At 45.9% G+C, this 27,115-nt stretch overlaps 1 protein-coding gene across 1 annotated transcript; it reads left to right on the top strand.

The window, feature by feature from the left end:
- Positions 1-437: 437 nt before the first annotated feature.
- Positions 438-3,505, top strand: RASL11B (RAS like family 11 member B). Its single transcript, XM_069744481.1, has 4 exons — positions 438-714; positions 1,167-1,223; positions 1,329-1,405; positions 2,265-3,505. The coding sequence occupies exons 1-4, from the start codon at positions 573-575 to the stop codon at positions 2,730-2,732; spliced, it is 744 nt and encodes a 247-aa protein (XP_069600582.1). The 5' UTR covers positions 438-572; the 3' UTR covers positions 2,733-3,505.
- The last annotated feature ends 23,610 nt before the right edge of the window (positions 3,506-27,115 follow it).

Here is a 27,115-nt window from a genome sequence, read left to right as displayed (position 1 = left end):
AGAGACAAGTTACATAGATCAATAGTTTATCAATGTATACAGTGTATTAGATATAGTTATTATTCATTCATACATACACGTTATTTTCCCTGTAGTGTATTATGTATATAAACCCCCGCTATAGTGGGAGCTCGTACAGTTCCATCATGATTCTATGATACCAGCAGTGACTGGCTCATGACCATTTCCAGCCTCGGAACACGTTTCTTGTAGAACCACAACTCCCAGCACGGCCAGGACACGGAACTCACAGCGTGCACCAACATACACAACAGAACCGCGGAATAACACTGACGGCGCCTTCTGATAGGGCGAAGGGTCCAAGGGGCGTGGCCGCCTATGTCCTTTTACCCTGTGATAGGCTGTGAGGATAGAATGGGCGGTGACATCTTGTGACCGCTCTGCAACAAAACAGCCGGCGCCGCGCTCTGCTCCTCATAATCTCCGGCAGTGTAACCGTGCGACATACAGCGGAGCAGCGCACCACACCGGGATATACAGCGGAGCAGCGCACACACACGGCTCTGCACTAGTGTCCTCTTCATCTCCACCCTTCTCCAATACCCGCCGCCATGCGCCTCATCCAGAACATGTGCACTATTAACGAGTGCCCCCCTGCCGCCAGCACTGAGTGTGCGGGCTCCAGCAATTGTCTGGGGGGCAACAGGGTCGTCAAGATCGCTGTGGTGGGAGCCAGTGGCGTTGGCAAGACAGGTGAGTGATGCGGTTACTGTCCCTTTAAATCCTAGTATAGACTTACTATAAACCAGTCCCTATGATCTATCTCTAGTGTAGAGAGTTTCCCGCTGTCACATATGTAGCAGAGCTGACAGTGCTGTTGGCATTACATGGTGAAGTTCTGGAAATCTCTGGGTGATGGACGGGGGGTAGATCTGTTCTCATCTCCGACCCAAAGTGGTCACTCCACCTGAGCCCTCCTATCTCCACCAGAGGCGGCACGGAGTGTACCCCGTAACCAGTGCAGCCACTATCCCATGTGTATTGCTGGTACCTGCAGTACCACTGGGGGGTCAGTGCTGGGGGCTGGTTTCAGGGCTGGAGCATTGTAATGTAGATGATCTGTGCACTGGAAGGCATCACTACCTGCTGCCGCCCATGGCTTAGTGTGTGCAGCTTTCTGATCCCGTCTGTTTCCTTTCTTGCAGCTCTGGTCGTCCGATTTCTCACCAAGCGTTTTATTGGAGACTACGAGCGGAATGCAGGTAAGAAATGTCATGTACTAGCGTCTCTGCGTCTCATGTAATGACAGAGCCCTGCTCATTGCCATACGGCCGCACGGTCACTGAAGTGTCTTATTGTTTCCCCAGGAAACCTGTACAGCAGACAAGTCCAGATCGATGGGATGACGTTGGCCATCCAGGTGCAGGACACACCGGGGGTACAGGTGGGTGCAGACTCTGACTAATGTTCTAGTAGCTCGCCATGTAGTTTATAGTCTGTCTCTATTATTGATGGTATAAGAAGGCTCCACGTTCTCTCATTTTTCCTAGAGAGAAGACTTTGACCGTCTTATACAGATGCAGCAGAGCTGTGCTGGTTGTCGTAGTATTATATAGGACTGGATTGTCTAAATGTAGTGGTTGCCCGACATGATGAACGACACGCTCACCTCTGCTACATCTGTAGGTCCCTGAACTTTTGAACTGCACCCAAGCCTTGTGAATGTCCTGGGTGCGGGCTCCTTGCCTGCCGTCCTGGGTGCGGGCTCCTTGCCTGCCGTCCTGGGTGCGGGCTCCTTGCCTGCCGTCCTGGGTGCGGGCTCCTTGCCTGCCGTCCTGGGTGCGGGCTCCTTGCCTGCCGTCCTGGGTGCGGGCTCCTTCCCTCATTCTGTCTAGTACACATCCAGCATCTAAGTGCTTTTTGCTCCTCGCAGTTGGGATTGGGCAGCTGTCCAGATGGAATTGCTTCCAGCTTCTATCTTTTCACTTTCCAGACTCTCTGTCTAGCCAGCTCATTTCCCTTTCTGCCCCACTACAAAGTCTTCCCCCTGCTCCTCGCTGTACATTCCACTGGAGAATTGAAGCCGCCACTGTATCTGATTCCAGATCCTGCAGCTGCATCAACATCCATTAGGTTAGGAAGGTGAGGGAGCAGACAGATTGATCTAGCATACGCTTGGGCTAAGTGTTCTCTGGAACTTGTCTTGGTGCGAAGCTGGAAAATCCATTTTTCTTGTAAACTGTTTTAACATCACATTTGGAATCGCCTCGTCTTATTTATTTATTTTTTCCTTTGTCCTTTAGGTCCAAGAGCAGAGACTGGAGTGTAGTGAGCAGCTGAACAGATCCATCCGATGGGCAGATGCTGTCGTCATCGTCTTCTCCATCACAGACTGTAAGAGCTATGAGCTTATCAACCACCTTCACCAACACGTGCGTCAGCTGCACCCCAATATCAGGATTCCCGTTGTCATCGTTGCCAACAAAGCGGACCTCCTGCACCTCAAGGAGGTGGAACCGCAGCATGGACTTCAGCTGGCCAACATGTTGGGCTGCACGTTCTACGAAGTCAGCGTGAGCGAGAACTATATTGACGTGTACAACGCGTTTCAAGTACTTTGTAAGGAGATTAGCAAACATCAAACCACCTGCACACCCGAGAAGAGGAAAAATTCCATCATCCCTCGGCCAAAGTCTCCAAACATGCAGGACTTGAAGAGACGCTTTAAGCAGGTCCTGTCGGCAAAAGTGAGGACTGCCACCTCCGTCTGAAGAATCTACGCGGGGCGACTGTTCTTTCTGTTCTTCCAAACAAGAGAGCTTGTGAGGTTGCAACCACGGGTTATGTTTGACATTGGAGGCTCATGAGTGACATGAAGGCTTCCAAGTGGAACCGTTTTCTGCAGCACAGAGGAGTAAAGCTGATAGGATAAGTGGCCAATGGACACCAGACACATGATTGGTTGGAATTGCGTGGTCACTCGAAAAATGTGATAATTAATGGACACATTTGTGAACTCAAAATGTGGGATTCACACTAAATATGATGGGTGAAAGTTGGAGAACATTTTTGATGTAGCGGACATCCCCATTTTTGGGTTTTCCTCTTACCACAGTGTACATTGTACTTTTTAGACACCATGACTTGCTATTGTTGGAGATCTCTATATGCACAGATCTTAGAGGAGATGATTGTGGTTCATAATACGCCGCTAAAAACTTCAGATGTATCTGTATGACGTCAGCTCGGTCTATCATGAAGCTTTGTATAAATGGGCTTTGTAACTGCACCTTTCCTTACCGTGGTAAACCTGAGTAATGTTTGGGGGGCTCTATCCTGCAGACATTAGGGGGTGCTGGCTTCAGTTCTGAATTCTAAGAGACACTCAGTTGATGGACTATAATTCGTCTCTTAAGAGTCTAAAAATTATCCAGCTAAGACTGAATTGCACTTTAAAAGCCACTCGTGCTTTTTTACTTTGTAAATTGTAACTTATTTATTTTTGTGTACAATAAATGCCTACGAGGCTGCCTTTTTAATTCAAGTTTCTGTCTTTCATGGTTAAAAAGTGTCTGTTTACTAAAATAAACGTAATTCCAGTATTCCACCATTTAGAAACGCAACATTCAGGGCGAGGAGCTGCAACAGAAGTTTCACCACTGTAGATAACATGTGACACAATGCAAATGATATTTACTAAACGTCTCATTTTCTAGAAGGCAAAATGGCTCCCTTCCAGAATGCCGAAAAAACGGATTCCCCAGTGCCACCTGTAGGAGAACCGCTCTATGTAACTTTCCACTGAACATCTCTTCCTGCTGGAGTTACGTTGCACATTTCGTGAAGTTGTCCATCTATTAGAAATAAACACAACAGCAAATAATAATGGGGTAAACCTAGACCCATAATTAAATATATTCCCGATATACGTAGTATGGAAGAGGAGAGGCTTGAATGAGGCAAAGTCACTTTCAGACGTTGAGACAACAAAACTCCACAAAAGATGATGGAAATTGACATGGTGTTTTTAATTAAGTTCCACACTAAGTAAAAAGGTTACTGTCCTGATAGTCGTTGCATTGGGCCCTACAAACACAATATATGACAATGCATTCCTATAGGTTGCGCCCATTTGTTCATTTTAGGCCCCGAAAAGCCATAATTCCCAATAAACTGCATCTTCAATAACCATTGACCTGGGAGAGACACCAATGTACAGGTTATGGATTTGCAGTGTGAGGAACCAGTGACTCCATTACTATTAGTTGGTACAACAGTATGCAGATCAGAGGACACTAAAAAGTAAGAACCCAAATTCTTTATGTAGCTTCTTGTAGAAAAATGTAGCCATCATTGTGAAGAAATATAAAGCCTATGATGTCAGGACTCATCTGCCAAGGTGGACGTGAACACCAGCTTCCTGTGGTATACGGTACACTACACACATTATATATACTGTATGTGTATATAATGTAAGCACATTCTTTTCTGTATAGACACTATAAATTGCTAAGTCTGGGTCTAATGAGACAGGACCCGGGTTACTGTGAGTCTCCATCTTTGTGGTGGGGGGTGAATGCAGACACATCATTTAACAATTACACAAAACATGATTAATGAGAACACCGTCCAGTAATCAATATCGGTCGCAATCCATTTTCAGGCTTTCATGGTAACATCTGTGCAGCAGGTGAATTTCTCCATGTGGCTGCACATTTCCTGCCGGCAGACATGTAGCAGAGTTCAGCGCTCGCCTTTGATGAAGTAACACTGAAATGATCAAGATGTTGCATGAGTTACATATCCGCACATCGCATGACCCGCCTCGGTGTCTGAACCTTCAGTCTGCAAGAGAACAGTGTATTCACACGCATAAACGAGAAATAGAAATCAAGTATGCATTTATGGACCCTTAATATGGCACAGAAAAGCGTTTGATCAGCCATCTACAGCAGGGGTGTCAAACTGCATTCCTCAAGGGCTGCAAACAGGTCATGTTTTCAGGATTTCCTTGTACTGCACAGGTGATAATTTAATCACCTACATAAATAATGAGTTGGTGATTAAATTATCACCTGTGCAGTACAAGGAAATCCTGAAAACATGACCTGTTTGTAGCCCTCGAGGAATGCAGTTTGACACCCCTGATCTACAGTATATCTTCGCCAGGGAGTAAAAAAGACATTTCTTGTAAAGTATATGGACTTTGTAACATGCTATGCAGAAGCAGCATTGCAACCTTGCCCTATAGACGACCCCAGTATTATCAATGGACCTGTTATAGATTTTGCACTCAGGCCCAAGACCTTCAGTTTAGACCCATGCACTGACATGTGGTCCCTCTGAGGGTATACCAGACCATTGAACCAGGCAACCCTTTGCATTCACAGATCATGTCCATATATGTTGAATTTTACATTCTTATGTAAGGGGGACGACACCTGCTTACACATTTGTCTATATTTAATTAGGACCTGTAACATGTTTGTTGCCTTGCCCAAATCCCCATGCTCCCATGAACGTGCCGCTGTTTCCGGTCTGTCATTTCGGCCTTCTTTTGCGGAGGTGTGCCCTTTTTCTTCTTTGGTGCAAATGTATGTTTGTGGTCCAAGACGGCATTTCATAAAAGTTTTCTCTCTGTGTGTGTAGTCCTTTTATAATGCTGCCCAATCGACATTCGGCAGCATCTGAACCTACGTGCACAGCACAATCTTGTGCTATAGTCGTCCTCCTCTATGACGCAGCCCAATCACCGACCAGCAACATCTCAACATGGTTGAATAGTGTGACTTCGCGATTTTAGGCTGTTCAACCATGTCCAGATACTGCTGAGCCGTGATTGGGCTGCATCATAGAGGAAAAGGAGTACAGCGCGAGTTCACAGTGTTCACCAAGGTGCAGATACTGCTGAGCCGTGATTGGGCAGCGTCAGAGGAGAGAAAACCCTTGTGAAACAACTTTTTGGATCACAAGCATACTTGGTGCCAGAAGGAATCGGGGCACATCTCCACACTATAGGGGCAAAAATTACAAACAAAACAGCAGATTCGGGGGAGAATAAGGATTTCTGCAAAGTAATACATTTTTTTTTTAGACACGTGACAGGTCCTCCTTCAGTGTGTATAGAAATGTGAGCAGATACCAGCAGAACCAGTCTGGATGGGATATGCATATGTACAGACATCTAAAACAGCCTGAAAATACAACCATGTAACATAGTAACATAGTTAGTAAGGCCGAAAAAAGACATTTGTCCATCCAGTTCAGCCTATATTCCATCATAATAAATACCCAGATCTACGTCCTTCTACAGAACCTAATAATTGTATGATACAATATTGTTCTGCTCCAGGAAGACATCCAGGCCTCTCTTGAACCCCTCGACTGAGTTCGCCATCACCACCTCCTCAGGCAAGCAATTCCAGATTCTCACTGCCCTAACAGTAAAGAATCCTCTTCTATGTTGGTGGAAAAACCTTCTCTCCTCCAGACGCAAAGAATGCCCCCTTGTGCCCGTCACCTTCCTTGGTATAAACAGATCCTCAGCGAGATATTTGTATTGTCCCCTTATATACTTATACATGGTTATTAGATCGCCCCTCAGTCGTCTTTTTTCTAGACTAAATAATCCTAATTTCGCTAATCTATCTGGGTATTGTAGTTCTCCCATCCCCTTTATTAATTTTGTTGCCCTCCTTTGTACTCTCTCTAGTTCCATTATATCCTTCCTGAGCACCGGTGCCCAAAACTGGACACAGTACTCCATGTGCGGTCTAACTAGGGATTTGTACAGAGGCAGTATAATGCTCTCATCATGTGTATCCAGACCTCTTTTAATGCACCCCATGATCCTGTTTGCCTTGGCAGCTGCTGCCTGGCACTGGCTGCTCCAGGTAAGTTTATCATTAACTAGGATCCCCAAGTCCTTCTCCCTGTCAGATTTACCCAGTGGTTTCCCGTTCAGTGTGTAATGGTGATATTGATTCCCTCTTCCCATGTGTATAACCTTACATTTATCATTGTTAAACCTCATCTGCCACCTTTCAGCCCAAGTTTCCAACTTATCCAGATCCATCTGTAGCAGAATACTATCTTCTCTTGTATTAACTGCTTTACATAGTTTTGTATCATCTGCAAATATCGATATTTTACTGTGTAAACCTTCTACCAGATCATTAATGAATATGTTGAAGAGAACAGGTCCCAATACTGACCCCTGCGGTACCCCACTGGTCACAGCGACCCAGTTAGAGACTATACCATTTATAACCACCCTCTGCTTTCTATCACTAAGCCAGTTACTAACCCATTTACACACATTTTCCCCCAGACCAAGCATTCTCATTTTGTGTACCAACCTCTTGTGCGGCACGGTATCAAACGCTTTGGAAAAATCGAGATATACCACGTCCAATGACTCACCGTGGTCCAGCCTATAGCTTACCTCTTCATAAAAACTGATTAGATTGGTTTGACAGGAGCGATTTCTCATAAACCCATGCTGATATGGAGTTAAACAGTTATTCTCATTGAGATAATCCAGAATAACATCCCTCAGAAATCCTTCAAATATTTTACCAACAATAGAGGTTAGACTTACTGGCCTATAATTTCCAGGTTCACTTTTAGAGCCCTTTTTGAATATTGGCACCACATTTGCTATGCGCCAGTCCTGCGGAACAGACCCTGTCGCTATAGAGTCACTAAAAATAAGAAATAATGGTTTATCTATTACATTACTTAGTTCTCTTAGTACTCGTGGGTGTATGCCATCCGGACCCGGAGATTTATCTATTTTAATCTTATTTAGCCGGTTTCGCACCTCTTCTTGGGTTAGATTGGTGACCCTTAATATAGGGTTTTCATTGTTTCTTGGGATTTCACCTAGCATTTCATTTTCCACCGTGAATACCGTGGAGAAGAAGGTGTTTAATATGTTAGCTTTTTCCTCGTCATCTACAACCATTCTTTCCTCACTATTTTTTAAGGGGCCTACATTTTCAGTTTTTATTCTTTTACTATTGATATAGTTGAAGAACAGTTTGGGATTAGTTTTACTCTCCTTAGCAATGTGCTTCTCTGTTTCCTTTTTGGCAGCTTTAATTAGTTTTTTAGATAAAGTATTTTTCTCCCTATAGTTTTTTAGAGCTTCAATGGTGCCATCCTGCTTTAGTAGTGCAAATGCTTTCTTTTTACTGTTAATTGCCTGTCTTACTTCTTTGTTTAGCCACATTGGGTTTTTCCTATTTCTAGTCCTTTTATTCCCACAAGGTATAAACCGCTTACACTGCCTATTTAGGATGTTCTTAAACATTTCCCATTTATTATCTGTATTCTCATTTCTGAGGATATTGTCCCAGTCTACCAGATTAAGGGCATCTCTAAGCTGTTCAAACTTTGCCTTCCTAAAGTTCAGTGTTTTTGTGACTCCCTGACAAGTCCCCCTAGTGAAAGACAGGTGAAACTGCACAATATTGTGGTCGCTATTTCCTAAATGCCCAACCACCTGCAGATTTGTTATTCTGTCAGGTCTATTAGATAGTATTAGGTCTAAAAGTGCTGCTCCTCTGGTTGGATTCTGCACCAATTGTGAAAGATAATTTTTCTTGGTTATTAGCAGAAACCTGTTGCCTTTATGGGTTTCACAGGTTTCTGTTTCCCAGTTAATATCCGGGTAGTTAAAGTCCCCCATAACCAGGACCTCATTATGGGTTGCAGCTTCATCTATCTGCTTTAGAAGTAGACTTTCCATGCTTTCTGTTATATTTGGGGGTTTGTAACAGACCCCAATGAGAATTTTGTTACCATTTTTCCCTCCATGAATTTCAACCCATATGGACTCGACATCCTCATTCCCTTCGCTAATATCCTCCCTTAAAGTGGACTTTAGACAAGACTTTACATAGAGACAAACCCCTCCTCCTCTCCGATTTTTACGATCCTTTCTAAACAGACTGTAACCCTGTAAGTTAACTGCCCAGTCATAGCTTTCATCTAACCATGTCTCGGTTATTCCCACTATGTCAAGGTTACCTGTAGATATTTCTGCTTCTAGTTCTTCCATCTTGTTTGTCAGGCTTCTGGCGTTTGCGAGCATGCAGTTTAGAGGATTTTGTTTTGTTCCAATCTCCTCACTGTGGATTGTTTTAGAAATGTTCTTACCTCCCTTCTGAGTATGTTTTCCTGGGTCGTCTTTGTTCGAGTCTAATGTTTTTCTTCCCGTCCCCTCTTCTTCTAGTTTAACGCCCTCCTGATGAGTGTAGCGAGTCTTCTGGCGAATGTGTGTTTCCCAGGTTTGTTGAGGTGTAGTCCGTCTCTGGCGAGGAGTCCATCATACCAGTAATTCACACCGTGGTCCAGGAATCCAAATCCTTGTTGTCTGCACCATCGTCTTAGCCAGTTGTTTGCATCAAGGATCCTGTTCCATCTCCTGGTGCCATGCCCGTCTACTGGAAGGATAGAAGAAAAAACTACCTGTGCATCCAGTTCCTTTACTTTCTTCCCCAACTCTTCAAAGTCCTTGCAGATTGTCGGTAGGTCCTTCCTTGCCGTGTCATTGGTGCCAACATGTATCAGAAGAAATGGGTGGACGTCCTTGGAGCTGAAGAGCTTTGGTATCCTATCGGTCACATCCTTGATCATCGCACCTGGAAGGCAGCATACTTCTCTTGCAGTTATGTCCGGTCTGCAGATGGCTGCTTCGGTGCCTCTCAGTAGTGAGTCTCCCACCACCACCACTCTTCGTTGCTTCTTGGCTGTACTTTTTGCTGTCACTTGTTGCTGTGTGCCCTTTTCTTTTTTGCTTGCTGGTATTGCTTCATTCTTAGGTGTGCCATCTTCATCCTCTACAAAGATTTGATATCGGTTCTTCAGTTGTGTGGTTGGTGATTTCTCCATGGTCTTCTTGCTTCTTTTGGTCACATGCTTCCACTCATCTGCTTTTGGAGGTTCTCTGACACTTTTTGCACCTTCTGTGACCAGTAGAGATGCTTCTGTTCTGTCTAGAAAGTCTTCATTCTCTTTGATGAGTTTCAAAGTTGCTATTCTTTCTTCCAGACCCCGCACCTTTTCTTCTAAAAGGGCCACTAGTCTACACTTCTGACAGGTGAAATTGGATTCTTCTTCTGGTCGATCTGTGAACATGTAGCACATGCTGCAGCTCACCATGTAGGTTGTCACATCTGCCATGTTGCTCCTAGATCCTGCTGACTTGCTGTGTGTTTTCCTTCTTGTGTAATCTACTCAGCCAAGCTCTCTTGCAATAATGTCCTACAGGCAAAAATTCGCGCGCTTTCGTGATGCTTTCGAAGCAGCTGGTCCCGGCTGTATCCAACGATCTTCTAGCTTAGGGAGACTTCGCTTCTCCCAGAAGGCACCTGGAATATGCAAATTAGCCTCCTGAAGCTTGAATCCCTGGTTTGGTGATGCTTTCGAAGCAGCTGGTCCCGGCTGTACCCAACGATCTTCTAGCTTAGGGAGACTTCGCTTCTCCCAGAAGGCACCTGGAATATGCAAATTAGCCTCCTGAAGCTTGAATCCCTGGTTGGCCCTACATTTTTCTTTGCTGTCAGTGACTGAAAGTGAAGTGATTAATTACCTGCAAAGGTAGGACATCATTTCTGTCATGAATCTGATATAATTGTATCCAGTGTAGGCAATTGAAATATAGGCCCAATTCATCACTGATTATTATTATTTATTATTATAGCGCCATTTATTCCATGGCGCTTTACATGTAAGGAGGGGTATACATAATAAAAACAAGTACAATAATCTTAAACAATACAAGTCACGACTGGTACAGGAGGAGAGAGGACCCTGCCCACGAGGGCTCACAATCTACAAGGGATGGGTGAGGATACAGTAGGTGAGGATAGAGCTGGTCGTGCAGCGGTTTGGTCGATCGGTGGTTACTGCAGGTTATAGGCTTGTTGGAAGAGGTGGGTCTTCAAGTTCTTTTTGAAGGTTTCGATGGTAGGCGAGAGCCTGATATGTTGGGGTAGAGAGTTCCAGAGTAGGGGGATGAGCGAGAGAAATCTTGTATGTGATTGTGGGAAGAAGAGATAAGAGGAGAGTAGAGAAGGAGATCTTGTGAGGATCGGAGGATGCGTGCAGGTAAGTACCGGGAGACGAGGTACCGGGAGACGAGGAGGGGATGGGAGAACTACAATACCCAGATAGATTAGTGAAATTAGGATTATTTAGTCTAGAAAAAAGACGACTGAGGGGCGATCTAATAACCATGTATAAGTATATAAGGGGACAATACAAATATCTCGCTGAGGATCTGTTTATACCAAGGAAGGTGACGGGCACAAGGGGGCATTCTTTGCGTCTGGAGGAGAGAAGTTTTTTCCACCAACATAGAAGAGGATTCTTTACTGTTAGGGCGGTAAGAATCTGGAATTGCTTGCCTGAAGAGGTGGTGATGGCGAACTCAGTCGAGGGGTTCAAGAGAGGCCTGGATGTCTTCCTGGAGCAGAACAATATTGTATCATACAATTATTAGGTTCTGTAGAAGGACGTAGATCTGGGGATTTATTATGATGGAATATAGGCTGAACTGGATGGACAAATGTCTTTTTTCGGCCTAACTATGTTACTATGTTACTATGAGGTCACAGATATACAGAGGACACAGATTGTGGATGGCTTTGTATGTCATGGTTAGGGTTTTGTACTGGAGTCTCTGGGTAATGAGGAGCCAGTGAAGGGACTGACAGAGGGGAGAAGCTGGGGATTAGCGGGGGGACAGGTGGATTAGTCGGGCAGCAGAGTTTAGAATAGATTGGAGGGGTGCAAGAGTGTTTGAGGGGAGGCTACAGAGCAGGGGATTGCAGTAGTCAAGGTGGGAAATGATGAGGGCATGGACTAGGGTTTTTGCAGATTCTTGGTTGAGTAATGTACGGATCCGTGAAATATTTTTGAGTTGAAGACGGCACGACGTGGAAAGAGCTTGTATATGCGGTTTGAAAGAGAGATCAGTGTCAAGGATTACCCCAAGGCAGCGAGCTTGTGGGACTGGGGAGAGTGGGCAGCCATTTAATGTAAAGGTCCGTTGGGGGGAAAGATGATGAATTCTGTTTTATCAATGTTAAGTTTTAGAAATCTAGCAGAGAAGAAGGATGAAATAGCGGACAGACATTGAGGGATTCTGGTTAGTAGGGAGGTGATATCTGGTCCAGAGATGTAGATCTGTGTGTCATCAGCATAGAGGTAATACTGAAAACCGTGAGATTCTATGAGCTGTCCCAGGCCGAAGGTATAAATGGAGAGAAGCAGGGGCCCTAGGACTGAACCTTGTGGGAACACCAACAGACAGGGGGCGAGGGGAGGAGGTGGTGTGTGAGTGGGAGATGCTGAATGTCCGGTCTGTTAGGTATGACAAGATCCAGGATAGGGCCAAGTCTGTGATGCCAAGAGATGAGAGGGTCTGTAATAATAGGGAATGGTCCACTGTTTCAAAGGCATTGGACAAGAGGAGGAGGACAGAGTAGTGTCGCTTGGCCTTGGCGGTTAATAGGTCATTCGTGACCTTAGGGCAGTTTCAGCGGAGTGTTGTGACCGGAAGCCAGATTGTAAGTGGTCGAAGAGGGAGCAAGAAGAGAGGTGGGAGGACAGAGTAGTGTCGCTTGGCCTTGGCGGTTAATAGGTCATTGGTGATCTTAGGGCAGTTTCAGTGGAGTGGTGTGACCGGAAGCCAGATTGTAAGCGGTCGAAGAGGGAGCAAGAAGAGAGGTGGGAGGACAGTTCAAGGTGGGTGTGTTGTTCCAGTAGTTTTGAAGTACAGGGGAGAAGTGATATAGGGCGATAGCTAGATACAGAGGATGGGTGAAGAGAAGGCTTTTTGAGGATAGGTGTGATTGAGGCATGTTTAAAGCTTGAGGGGAAAACATCGGTTGTTAATGATAGGTTGAAGTGATGGGTTAGGGTTGGGATGAAGACTGTGGTGAGGTTTGGGATGAAGTGGTGAGATGCGATCTTGAGAGTAGAGGGGAAAGTCGATCTTCTGTAATGGTGGAGAAGTTGGTTTTGGAGGTGGAGGGCTGGGCAGTTAGGAGGAAGGGCTCTGGGGGTTGACCAAAACTGTAATCTTTGTATACTACTGTCACGGGGTCCTTCTCTGGTACCACATAATCAACAGAGCTAGAGTGAGAGGTTGTGATGGGGTGATATGTTATGTGGGTATCATTTTTGTGTATATTTCAATTTAATTATTTTCATGGTGTTCTCTTGCAAAAGGAGTTATTTGCTAATTAATGAGTGGCTGTTGCTGCCATCTGATATCAGCCCCACAGCACTGTATTGTTTGCTTATATGCTAATGACATGTTGACCTAGCTTGTTGAAACAATGAGACCCTGAGACATTCCCCCTCCTGACCTGTGAATGAGGAGGGAGGTGAGATACAGATCAGTCCTGTGTGGAACCATGATGTGAAGACAGCACTTGAGAGAGAAAGAAGAGTATATGGACTATGCTATCCTCTGTCTGCTGGATTGTTGGACTTGTATCCTGTTACTGAACTGCATTCGTGTTCTGGACTATTGTATCCTCAGTGTGGTGGATTATATATGGACCTTTCATATTTTTGCCTAAATAAAGGTCTTGGAATTGTTTACTATACTCTTGCTCTGTTGATTATGTGGTACCGGAGAAGGACCCCGTGACAACTAGTGGCAAGCAGTGGGATCAACAGAGCGTAACCAAATGGAGAACCACCCACAGAGTGAATACAGAAATTGGACTGTATCCAGTTTACAGGAGAGAGCCAGAGACCTGGGCCTGAACTACCAGGGACTGACTAAAGAGGCCTTAATTGATCTACTGGTGGGTGCTAACCAGACCACCTACTCCCATATGTCTGAAGGAAAAACCCAGGAGACGAGGACTCCCACCCCAAAAAGTCAGTGGGTGGTGGGGTACGAAGAAGAGATGGCCGTTCTGGGCCCAGGCGCCTCTCAGGAGTATAAGGAGGAGGCTGCCCGCCGGGCACAGTGGAGACAAGAAGCAATGGAGCTGGAAAGAGGGAGTAATGCGATGTGGAGTGTAAACCCAACGATCCGGGAGCCTGTACGGATCACCCGGACAGAGTTTAAAGGGAACCTGTCACCCCCCTCAGGAGTTTGTAACTAAAAGAGCCACTTTGTGCAGCACAAATGCTGGATTCTGACAAGGCATGAGAAAAGAGTGCAGGCGCCGGCTCATTTGAAAACAGCGCTGAGGAGGCGGCGCCCGGCGCGCACAGGCCTGGAGGGACGGCTGTGCTGCGTCTGATTAGCAAGGAAAGACCGGCCTCCAGGAACATTTCACGGCATGAGGGGGCACATTTTATAAGTGATTATTTCAGCGTGTGCAGGCATCATAACTAAAAGAGCCACCTTGTTCGAATGCAGCATTTGTGCTGCACAAGGTGGCTCTTTTAGTTACAAACGCCTGAGGGGGTGACAGGTTCCCTTTAAGCCATTTGATGAGGCTTCTGGAGATATGGAGGGGTTCTTCAAGGATTTTGAGCAGCAGTGTGGCTGGATGCATTTGTTAGTGGGACTCCTGAACGGGAGCCTGGCGGAGGCTTACCGAACCATTGACTCACAGCGGAATCGGGATTATAACATTGTAAAGCAGACTATCCTGGATTACCATGCTATCACCCCAGACTCATATAGGGCCAAGTTCCGAGACCTCCCATGCACTACGGGCGTCATTTAGGATGTTTGCACATAAGATGTCCCAGGCATGTCGGAGATGGCTGGAAGCAGAAAACACCTTTACTGTGGAAGATGTTATACAGGCATTGCTTATAGAACAATTTCTTGCCAATTGCCCCGCAGAGGTACGGGAATGGGTCCGGGAGCGCAGGCCGTGTACCGTGGATAGAGCTGCCGTCCTGGCAGATGAAGCCCTTACTATCTGACCGCAATGGAGGAGGCTTTTGGACAATGAACCACGGCCTTCTCCCGCACCCCGTCCCCCTCAGATTATATCTGCCCTTCCACCTAATCGCAAGCCGATGACAATCACGCCTCACAAACCTGGGCCCCAACAGTTCCGACCACAACCTGGGGGTATCACAGAGAGATGTTATGGGTGTGGGCAACCTGGACATTTGGAGTCTGGCTGTCCCTCAAGGATTCGGAGGGAGCCCCAAGCAGCCCCACCTCGTCCAGTACATCTTGTGCACTCCATCCCACCTGAGGAAGAGCTACCACCACCCCCACCAGAGTGGACCACTGACCACGGCACACCTTAGATACCTCTCCTGGAGTGTACGGACTCCGGCCTTTGTCCATCAGAAATACAGAGCAACGGCATTGCCACCTGCAGGATGTCTTAATTGATAGATACAAAGTGTTGGGATTTAGAGACATGGGGGCATTCCTGACTATCGTTGACCCCCGTGTGGTTCGACCCGAGGCAATTCACCAGGGCCCGGGAATTCCCATTGTCCTGGCGGGGGGTGTCCGCAAATATATACAGCGAGCTTTAGTACGTTTGGATTATGGTTTTGGAGAAAAACTGTGTTGGATTGGAGGATGGGAGGACTTCCTGCAGATATCCTCCTTGGAAATGACATTGGGGAGTTACAAAGTCATTTGGTGGGAGCAGAAGGTCCGTGGGCCTCTCACTCTTCCGAAAGAACAATTGGAGGGAGATATCACAGATACCGGAACGCCCATCATTCCCTACGTTCTAGAGTTCAGAGACTGTCTCGCCCAGCTGGCTACCTTGGCTAATGAACATCAGCGAATGGCCCAGTCCAGTCAAAAAACCTGGTATGACCATAAAGCCAGGACCCGGGAGTTTATGGACAAGTGCTCATGATTATTGCAACCCCTGCCACTGTAAAAGGAACTATAAACTATTGAGCAATGTGGACTAAAGTGAGCAGGCCAGAGGTCTGTCTAGGCCTCATGGTGTGCTCACTTATTATGGGGGAGAGGTTGTGATGGTGCGATATGTTATGTGGGTATCATTTTTGTGTATATTTCTATCTTACTTATTTTCATGGTGTTCTCTTGTAGAAGGAGTTATTTGCTACTTGATGAGTGGCTGTTGCTGCCATCTTTCTTTCTTTCATTATGCCTATTGCTTTGTATTAGGTCTTACAGTTTGGCCCTTTATGCACAGCACTTGCACCTTATTTATCCATCCATGGATTTGTATGTTGGTCTAATAGTCAATGGCTAATTGGTGTAACACTAGTATTTTGTACTGTTTTTTATAGGATTAAATTTTCATGGTGGATTATTGTGTATATATATATATAGTTATAAATATTCTTTTTGGCATAATTTTTTTGGGACTATACTTTATATGTGTTTATACTTTTATTATAGAAATACATTTTTTTGGGCACAGCACTTTATCATTTAATCATGTTTATGTCCATATTATAATTATGGTAATTTTTCACTTGATTATATTTATTGATAATTTATATATTTGGACACTACATATTTTGTTTTGATTAATTGCTGTAGTATAGTCTGTAAATTATTCACTTGTTTGGTATCACACCGGCGGTTACTCATGTCTTTCATCTCTATGTATACTTAGTTTTTTAAGCTTTGTTCATTACCAATAAACATTAATAATTTTTACTTTGGGCTTAGTACTTCTTTGTTGCTCTGTAGGTTGTTTTGATTATTTTGAAGTTTTGCCCCTATATATTTATAGCCTCCCCCTCGCTCTTTAGGAATTATTCTGGGTACATGTGGGGGTTGCCTGGTTGCTAGGGAATCCCCACATGTAATCAAGCTGGCTAATAGCGGTAAATCATTCAGCTCCCAAGATGAAAACGTAATCTCCGAACACTAACAAATACTCAGAGATCACCCAAGCGTGCTCTGGAAAACAAGACCAACGGGTATACTCACTCAACATTAATGAAGAATTTTTTACATAAAACCATTTTTAAGATTTATTCAAGATCAAGATCTTTTTAATCTGTAGTCAAGGAGGTGGAGCCTCTGGAGGGAAAAGCCACACTGTGCCTGCCCCAAACCAATCTGACTTTATTGATATTTCTGAGAACAAAGGCCCTGATTCATTAATACTGGAGTTGCAGGAGTAGGTTGTGCTCGACCTATCTTCTCACTGCCGTGTCCCTCACCAGACATGTCACACCAGTCAGGAACTGAAGTCCGTCTCTGGTGTAAGTTGCGTCAATACTTCATTCATGGCAAACTTTTGAAGAATTTGTCAAGGGGCATTTCCACATGCCCGCTGTGGCCCATACTATGACCACTTTGGCAGATCCGGCCAAGAATTTCACAAAATGTATGCACAACTTTGAAAAGTCACAAAAGTTTTGCAAATTTTAAGTGTTGTTTTACACAAGAAATCTGATAAAAACACTTGGATGAATCGGGGACAAAGTCTTAAGGTACCGTCACACTGAGCGACGCTGCAGCGATACCGACAACGATCCGGATCGCTGCAGCTTCGCTGTTTGGTCGCTGGAGAGCTGTCACACAGACAGCTCTCCAGCGACCAACGATGCCGGTAACCAGGGTAAGTATCGGGTTACTAAGCGCAGGGCCGCGCTTAGTAACCCGATGTTTACCCTGGTTACCAGCGTAAAAGTAAAAAAAAAACAAACACTACTTACTTACATTCCGCTGTCTGTCCTCCGGCGCTCTGCTTCTCTGCCCTGTGTAAGCCCAGCGGCCGGAAAGCACAGTGGTGACGTCACCGCTCTGCTTTCCGGCCGCTGTGCTTACACAGGGCAGAGAAGCAGAGCGCCGGGGACAGACAGCGGTAGGTAAGTATGTAGTGTTTGTTTTTTTTTACGTTTACGCTGGTAACCAGGATAAACATTGGGTTACTAAGCGCGGCCCTGCGCTTAGTAACCCGATGCTTACCCTGGTTACCAGTGAAGACATCGCTGAATCGGCGTCACACACGCCGATTCAGCGATGCCTGCAGGGAGTCCAGCGACCAAATAAAGTGCTGGACTTTCTGCAGCGACCAACGACAGCACAGCAGGATCCAGATCGCTGCTGTGTGTCAAACTGAACGATATCGCTAGCCAGGACGCTGCAACGTCACGGATCGCTAGCGATATCGTTCAGTGTGACGGTACCTTTACACAATCCAGTCCATGCCCAGCTCTCTCTGGGTGTAGTCCTCACGCCACAGGGGTAAATTTGCTTACACTCAGTGGCTCCAGCATAGGGATCAAAATGCTGATAGATCTTTGGCAAATAAGGTCACTTTTCAAAAGCACAGCAGGAAATCCAACGTAATGGTTGGCGGTCTGCAGAGAGAAGATCTTACAGATTTCCATTAATTATAATCCTACTGGGCGCTACAATATTACATAACTGCTCTGCACCCGAAACAGTAATGTCAGGCAGCATAAGATATTACATAATATTCAATAATGCATTTGTAAATGTTTTCAGGGCTATTAATAACTACATCTTATTTTCTCGTAATGCAGAGTGATTCTTATCAGTCTTTACCATTTGTTCATTCATCCTGATGAGAAAAAAAAACAATTTGTGTGTAATGGCGTAAGGTAATGTTCATCATTGCCTTCATCCAGCAGCATGCTGGCCACTAGGGGGAGCTGGGTTCAGTACAGGACACAGGTACATTCCCTCAGATGGCCTCATAGAGCAGAAATAGAAGAAATGACCATTCATTATAGAATGTGTTCCTGCTAAAAGGTCACAAGCAATCATGTGCAATCTGCTGAGCAGTGTACTTAACGTTTCATTATTCTGTGGTTTAGACGTAGGATCCAGAAATCCAATGCAAGTAATATTTTTACAATACATTACAGGCCAATTATTCCATAGACTCCTTCCTTTATAGGCTCTGCTTAATGATGTGGATTCATTTTCTGCAATGATCTGGAAATACAGTTACATATAGAAGAAGTGGACTATGCATCTGCTCTGCGGATAACACAGGAGAACCTGGACAGACGATTCCAGTCGTCAGGATTAGCACTCATTAGTGGCTTTCCATTGTGACAAATACTTTTATTAGTTGGATCCCATGGAAAAGTTTTGCTTAAGGCCCCAGTGCATTTATGGGCTCCATGTGAATTTTAGGATGAAAGCACATGTAATGGCCAACTCCCAGCAATGGCCTGATAACTGATCATCAGAATGTGTCCCAACGATACACCATGCCATGATATATACTGCAGGCCTGGATGGCAAAAGTTATCATGGCATTTCAAGTCATTCTGGGCAAAATAATGGCCTTTCTAGTGATATGTGGAACTTTGGCTTAACAACAGGTAAAATAAAACAGAAATACGGTAGTTCATCATTTTGATTTTTCAAGCCGTTTAAGGCTACTTCTGTCTTTAGAGCTCCGTCGCAATCCGTCGGTTTGGGAAAAAAACGGATCCTGCAAATGTGCTAAGCTATACAACCTGACACAGGCGGAAGCCTAGTGCAGCCAGTACAGATACAGCACAGAGGACAGGCGGAGGCTTAGTGCAGCCAGCACAACTACAGCAGAGAGGACAGGCAGAGGCTTAGTGCAGCAAGCATAGATACAGCACAGAGGACAGGCGGAGGCTTAGTGCAGCCAGCACAGGTACAGCACAGAGGGCAGGCAGAGGCCTAATGCAGCCAGCACAGGTACAGTACAGAGGACAGGCAGAGGCCTAGTGCAGCCAGCATGAGTACAGCACAGAGGACAGGCAGAGGCCTAGTGCAGCCAGCACAGGTACAGTACAGAGGACAGGCAGAGGCCTAATGCAGCCAGCACAGGTACAGTACAGAGGACAGGCAGAGGCCTAATGCAGCCAGCACAGGTACAGTACAGAGGACAGGCGGAGGCTTAGTGCAGCCAGCACAAGTACAGCACAGAGGACAGGCAGAGGCTTAGTGCAGCAAGCATAGATACAGCACAGAGGACAGGCAGAGGCTTAGTGCAGCCAGCACAAGTACAGCACAGAAGACAGGCAGAGGCTTAGTGCAGCCAGCACAGGTACAGTACAGAGGACAGGTGGAGGCTTAGTGCAGCCAGCACAGGTACAGTAAAGAGGACAGGCAGAGGCCTAGTGCAGCCAGCACAGGTACAGTACAGAGGACAGGCGGAGGCTTAGTGCAGCCAGCACAGGTACAGTACAGAGGACAGGCGGAGGCTTAATGCAGCAAGCACAGGTACAGCACAGAGGACAGGCAGAGGCCTAGTGCAGCCAGCACAGGTACAGTACAGAGGACAGGCAAAGGCTTAGTGCAGCCAGCACAGGTACAGTACAGAGGACAGGCGGAGGCCTAGTGCAGCCAGCACAAGTACAGCACAGAGGACAGGCAGAGGCCTAGTGCAGCAAGCATAGATACAGCACAGAGGACAGGCAGAGGCTTAGTGTAGCAAGCACAGGTACAGTACAGAGGACAGGCAGAGGCTTAGTGCAGCCAGCACAAGTACAGCACAGAGGACAGGCAGAGGCTTAGTGCAGCCAGCACAGGTACAGTACAGAGGACAAGTGGAGGCTTAGTGCAGCCAGCACAGGTACAGTAAAGAGGACAGGCAGAGGCCTAGTGCAGCCAGCACAGGTACAGTACAGAGGACAGGCGGAGGCTTAGTGCAGCCAGCACAGATACAGTACAGAGGACAGGCAGAGGCCTAGTGCAGCAAGCATAGATACAGCACAGAGGACAGGCAGAGGCTTAGTGCAGCAAGCACAGGTACAGCACAGAGGACAGGCAGAGGCCTAGTGCAGCCAGCACAGGTACAGTACAGAGGACAGGCAAAGGCTTAGTGCAGCCAGCACAGGTACAGTACAGAGGACAGGCGGAGGCCTAGTGCAGCCAGCACAAGTACAGCACAGAGGACAGGCAGAGGCCTAGTGCAGCAAGCATAGATACAGCACAGAGGACAGGCAGAGGCTTAGTGTAGCAAGCATAGGTACAGCACAGAGGACAGGCAGAGGCCTAGTGCAGCCAGCACAGGTACAGTACAGAGGACAGGCAAAGGCTTAGTGCAGCCAGCACAGGTACAGTACAGAGGACAGGCAGAGGCCTAGTGCAGCAAGCATAGATACAGCACAGAGGACAGGCAGAGGCTTAGTGTAGCAAGCATAGGTACAGCACAGAGGACAGGCAGAGGCCTAGTGCAGCCAGCACAGGTACAGCAGAGGACAGGCAGAGGCCTAGTGCAGCCAGCACAGGTACAGTACAGAGCACAGGCAGAGGCTTAGTGCAGCCAGCACAAGTACAGCACAGAGGACAGGCAGAGGCTTAGTGCAGCCAGTACAGATACAGCACAGAGGACAGGCAGAGGCTTAGTGCAGCAAGCACTGGTACAGCACAGAGGACAGGCAGAGGCCTAGTGCAGCCAGCACAAGTACAGCACAGAGGACAGGCAGAGGCCTAATGCAGCCAGCACAAGTACAGCACAGAGGACAGGAGGAGGCCTAGTGAAGCCAGCACAGATATGGTACAGAGGACAGGTGGAGGCTTAGTGCAGCCAGCACAGGTACAGCACAGAGGACAGGCAAAGGCCTAATACAGCCAGCACAGGTACAGCACCAGCACAGAGGACAGGCAGAGGCCTAATACAGCCAGCACAGGTACAGCACCAGCACAGAGGACAGGCAGAGGCCTAATACAGCCAGCACAGGTACAGCACAGAGGACAGGAGGAGGCCTAGTGAAGCCAGCACAGATACGGTACAGAGGACAGGTGGAGGCCTAGTGCAGCCAGCACCTATACAGTACAGACTGAGGCCTAGAGCTGCCAGGACATGCACAGTACTGGGCACAGGTGCAGGTTCTACTGCTGCCAGCACAGGTACAGTACAGAGAACAGGTGGAGGCCTAATACACCCAGCACATGTACTGTACAAGATACTTAAGAAGTTGGAGTACTGACAGATAGAAAATAGTAAACATGTAGTAACCTGATGGAAATTAACTGAAATGTACACAGGATTGCAACACTCTGCTGAGCTTCATTGATATAAACCTCCAATACAAATAAGTGGAGCTGAGCCCAAACAACTGGAGAATCAATTACTCAACAGCTAAGATGAGATGAGAATACATGCCGATACTAATCAATGGACCAGTCATTTCCCATTCATGTAGGTAGGGTGCCAATATCCCAGAGACTACTTAGTCTTCAAAATTAAATAACATGAAAATCAGACTTAGTATAGGTTTGTGCAGTTCAGGAAACCTATTACCGTATATATATATATATATATATATATATATCCTATTATAGCAGTCGGAGGGCATAGAGGACAGAAGAGGTGCAGTCTCTCACTGTGAAGGACACGTCCGCCTCTATGTTACACAGACAGCCCACTGATTTGAATGGCCATTCTGTGATGCTTTATTTCACCTGTGGTGGTCCTGCCGAGAACAGAGCACTTACTGACAAGTTAATAACTGATATCCGCTGATATTGCACCAACAGGAAAACACCGAATCTGATTATTGTTAGCAGGTTATTCTCATGTTGGAATGGAATTAATACAAGAAGAATGGTAGACAATGAGAAATGTATCAAGTGTGACATTTACTTACTATTTCTCTTCGTTTCTTTTTTCTGTTTCACCACTTCTGTTTTTGCTTATTGCCAAGGGGACCGTCCACTACTGTCTGGGAGTAGTGTCTGAGCATGCACATTTAAGTTCTGTACAGTTTAGGATGTTCACATCACATTTTAGCCAACTCTCGCTGGCTCTGTTGGGGTTTACGTCTGAAACCCTGGAATATGGGATTTGGATGTTTGCGCTGATGGGTCCCTTGATTTTAATAATGCAGATGGAATCACATTATGCTCTGTCGTACATCATTGCCAGCCTTAAATAGGCAGATAAAACAGAAAAATATGTCCAACAGAGCAGACACTACTTCTGTTTCCATTATTAAAGTCAATGGCTCAGTCAGCACAAACATCCAAATCCCATTTTCCAGAGTATCAGACGTAAGCCAGTGACAGCAAGCTAGAATTCAATATGAACATAGCTGTTGTGATGAAGTGACCCCTGTTACAGGTAGGGGACGCTGCATGGTCTCTTCAGAATACGCACAGAGGCGTAATGAGGCCATAAGAATGCATGGCAGTCGGGGGGAGTAACTGTGGTGATGAGACAAAGTCCGGCAGGATTGTAAATGGCTGGTATGCGTCGCAAAGGAAGGAAGACCTGTAGTCCCACAAGTATTTGCTTAGTTTTAGAGGGAGGCTTGCAGGGCCAGTTTGAGAGCTGGGTGGGTCGAACTAGCCACACACACCTCCCACCTATGTGAGTAGTTACAACTATGTAATGTGACCAGGGTGTGGGTCACATGATTCAGAGTGTTTGGACCTGAATGGTCTGTGTTGTAGGTCCTGAAAGAGGTCAGGTCTGTGTTGGAAGCCCCGGCGAGTGGAGACTTCCTGAAGAGCACATGGAGAGACCGTGGACCTGGATGGTTGGTGTTGGAAGCTCCTGTGAGTGGAGACTTCCTGGAAGCACCTGGTGAGACCATGAACCTGTAGAGCCTGGGACGGCTTCTGTGTTGGCGAAGCCAGGACTGACAAGGAGTCAGCTTGAAGAGCGGAGCTCCTGGAAGGTAACCCCGGACAAGGGAGGTTGTAATATACGGCAAAGAGGTTTAACTGCTGCACGAACAGACTGGTGGTCGTGATATGTTCATGGATGTAATGAAATGGACTTTATGTTATGTGGGTTATGATGCCTAAATAAACCAAATATACTGATTTATGAGAGAAAATCGTGCCTGAGTGCTTGAATCCCGTGCCAAGCGAGTGTCCCCCAACACACTCAGGTAGCGCTATCTCACACTGTACAATGAGGCCGGCTATGATCTTCATATTATGCATTCTGGGGATGTAAGTTACTCCTGATCCAGCCACATTTATTTGTATAGATCTGGTCCTGAAGATCCACGGTAGCCCAGAAGCTATAGGACCGTCCTACCTACTCTACTGAGTCAGACCAATAGGACAATGATGCTGTTGGCCTCAACTGATGATCAGCAGTAATGATTTTGTAATAAAATACTTGAGTGTCGAATTGAGCAGGTCGGAAGCTCGACTCTAGTAATAAGTATAATGGAAGTCAAGGGGAAACGCAACCATTTTTCCAGAAGACCCTAACAGGAGGGCTGGGGGGGCAGGAAAATCACTGAAATTAAATGGGAACAGCATGAGGAGAATGCCTGGATACATCCCTGACTCCCCGGTCGCTGCTGGGAGCAATGCTATCAGGGTATTACGCAACCTTTACAGACTGACAATAAAACATACAAAACCAAAGATGAAATGGATTTTACAGGAAAAAAATGTTAGGAAACATTCTTTCCTGCATGAGTTGTGTATAAGACTAGTTTAAAAAGAGAAAAAAACAAATGCCTCCCTCCACCTCTTAATAGCCAGGCCATCTCTCACCGTATTTCCTTCTCACCTTTGAATACAGTAAATGATATAGTACAGTAGAGGAGGAAATAAAACTGCACTAACACAAATTTTGGAGAGAGTGAGAGTGCATTTCAAGGACTGGGGTAAGGACAGCTGAACGTTGCGCAGGGACAAGGAATTGGACATGGTTGCTGAAATTGCTTGTGAATGTGCAACGACAGGTGCAGGACGGAAAGCATCCCACCTGCATCATGGACACGGGATTGGCAAGCACCTGGCGCAGGGGAAGAAGCAGTTGTGTCCTCAGAAGACACCGATTATGGACCCAGGCGTTAGGGCCACTTAGTCGGGTGCTTGGATGACATGTGTCTGAGCATGCTGGTGGTGGTCAAGCTGGTAGTGGTCAGGCACCTGCAGAGCTTAATATGGCAAAGGTTGCAAATGTCTATTCTTTTATCATCTGCACTTTCTTTAAAAAGAAATACCAGACTGGGGAACACATGTGTGCTCTGGGGTACAGTTGCCTGCCTTCTACCTCTGGCCACCCCACTGCATGTTTCTGCCTGTTGCTGTGCCGTGGATCCCTCCCCCTATGTGCTGCTGGTCATCGTTCATCTTTCAATTTCACATTCTGGTTCTCCTGACTTGATGGCAACTGTGCTGGGAAACATACTGGCAGCATTATCTGTCATCCAACAAACCACCTCTTCACATTACCGTGTATGGCGGGCAATGCCCCACAGATGACAAACATGTAGGGCAAGGACTTGAGCATGGCGCTCAAGCATCCGCAATACTCGATTGAGTAACAACCATGCCCGAGCTCCCCAATGCTCAATCGAGTATCAAGCAGTGATGAGCACGCACGCTCATCACTAATAAGTGATTATCCACGCCAAACAGGAAAGCAGCACACTGAGGAGCAGGTTGTCCAAGTGGAGAATTCCATTCATGTAAAATAGATATGATTTATAGGGGCATTGTAAGGTCTTGTCCTTTTTATCCTTCCTTTATCCATTTTGTTTTTGCTAGTAGTGAAAAGGTGGTCAGACACAAGTGCAAAATGTAGACCAGTAACTCATCCTCACATATATTTCCTACTGTCCTTTGCGTCTCATATCAGAAGACAATAAGGTTAAGTTCCTGTAGGGAACAGCTATAACCACCTCACAAAGGAACTCCATTAGGAGCAATAATGCAATAAGCATATCAAAGCCTATGGGAGTGCACTGAGCTGGTGGCTGTCACCATCAACAGGTTGTGTTGGAAATTCCAATGTAATCTGTTCATTTCAGGTTTCTTTAAGGAACAGATGGACCAGGAGCCCTGACCATGTACATTCATATGTTAGTGGACCCTGCTGAGCATGTATAGGACACTAGCAGCATGACATCTTCCTACAAGACCAACTGTATAAAGAATAGGACAAAACATCATCAGCAATGTCAGAGAAGGTCTCCCGTGTGTTTTAGACACATAAAGCAGCACCACAACCGATCCTGCAGACTCTTTGTCATAATCTCAGCTCCTGAAACTTGTTTCTAACACTCAGTGTCTCAGAAATCATTTATTAGTGGATAACATGTTAAGAGATTTCATTAAAGATTGAAGTCTGAGAACAGATCGTTACCGACAAGTTGGCTCTGAAGAACTTGTGCTGTGTTTTGTGTCACTATATTCTGAAGGGAGTACGCTGACTGTTCCAAGACACTTCTGCAGAGGACTTACTTTATACACATTTTCCCACCTTGTCCTCTTCAGGACGCCTATTAATTCTGTTACAGAATAGACAGTCTTACTGAAATGGAGCCAAACACTAAAGCTGGCGCAGTGCTGTCCTGTGATGGACCAGACTGTATCCGCTACTGCTTTCCAGGATATCTGGCAGTACCAAGTATGAGAGTTTTCTACTCCAGAGTTTTCTACTCCACGTCTCCTGGAAAACTAGGAGGTCGGAGTTTTTAAGTGTAAAACTAAATCTGTTTTTCCATCACTGCAATGTAATGGAACAGGCATTCAACTAACGTGTTTTATTGCATTAAAGGCAGCTTGTGAGTAAGCACAGCCCAATACTCACCTTCTGTACAGTACATTAGGCTGTATATACAAACAAAAAAATAGACATATATTGGTTGTGTGTTACCACCTGGTTTAGAATTTGAGCACCAAAATCCCTTTAGCAATATGTCTGTTACATTGATAGGCTTTTGCCAGGGTAAAAAAAAAATCAGTTTTTGTACTTTCTTTAGGTTATGTGTATGCAATGTCTTTTTCAGGCAGATTCAAGGTGGGATCCGCCTGCAAAAGAGCCCATAAAATGAACATAGTGCACAGTAATGTGAAAACGACATGGCCAAGCACATTCTGTCTTATGTCACTTCTAACTGCTTTAGGGTTCGAAAACCTTGAAGTGGATAAAAGTAGTAACATGGTCATTCATTGGGAGGCTTCCTCTGGGAAACTGTTCTCACTGTATACTTAGAGCATAGCGTGAAAGCTGCAAGCGGTGGAGCTGCAGTAAGAACAAAGGCTAAGCTACCGGCAAAGCTGCTTCAGGAGAAAGACCATTGGCGTTTTCCGGAAACAGCTTTGCCTTGGAAAACTTGGCCGCTGCCATTTTGGGCAGAAAATAACCCCAGTTGTATGAAGAAGTCTAAAGACACAAAGCCTCCCATTTATATAATACCCCAAAACAATTTAGTAATAAGCAGTGCTCGTAAAAATATTGCTTGAGACTGGAAATCCACAAGGAACTGAAAAACCCCAGAAAAGTCTTTCAGCAAGTGGTATCACAAATAAATTTCTCGAAAA

This window comes from Ranitomeya imitator, chromosome 1, assembly GCF_032444005.1.
Source record: "Ranitomeya imitator isolate aRanImi1 chromosome 1, aRanImi1.pri, whole genome shotgun sequence".
NCBI lineage: Eukaryota > Metazoa > Chordata > Amphibia > Anura > Dendrobatidae > Ranitomeya > Ranitomeya imitator.
Note: the sequence above shows the minus strand (reverse complement) of the source record. Positions and strands in the feature narration are given on the sequence as shown.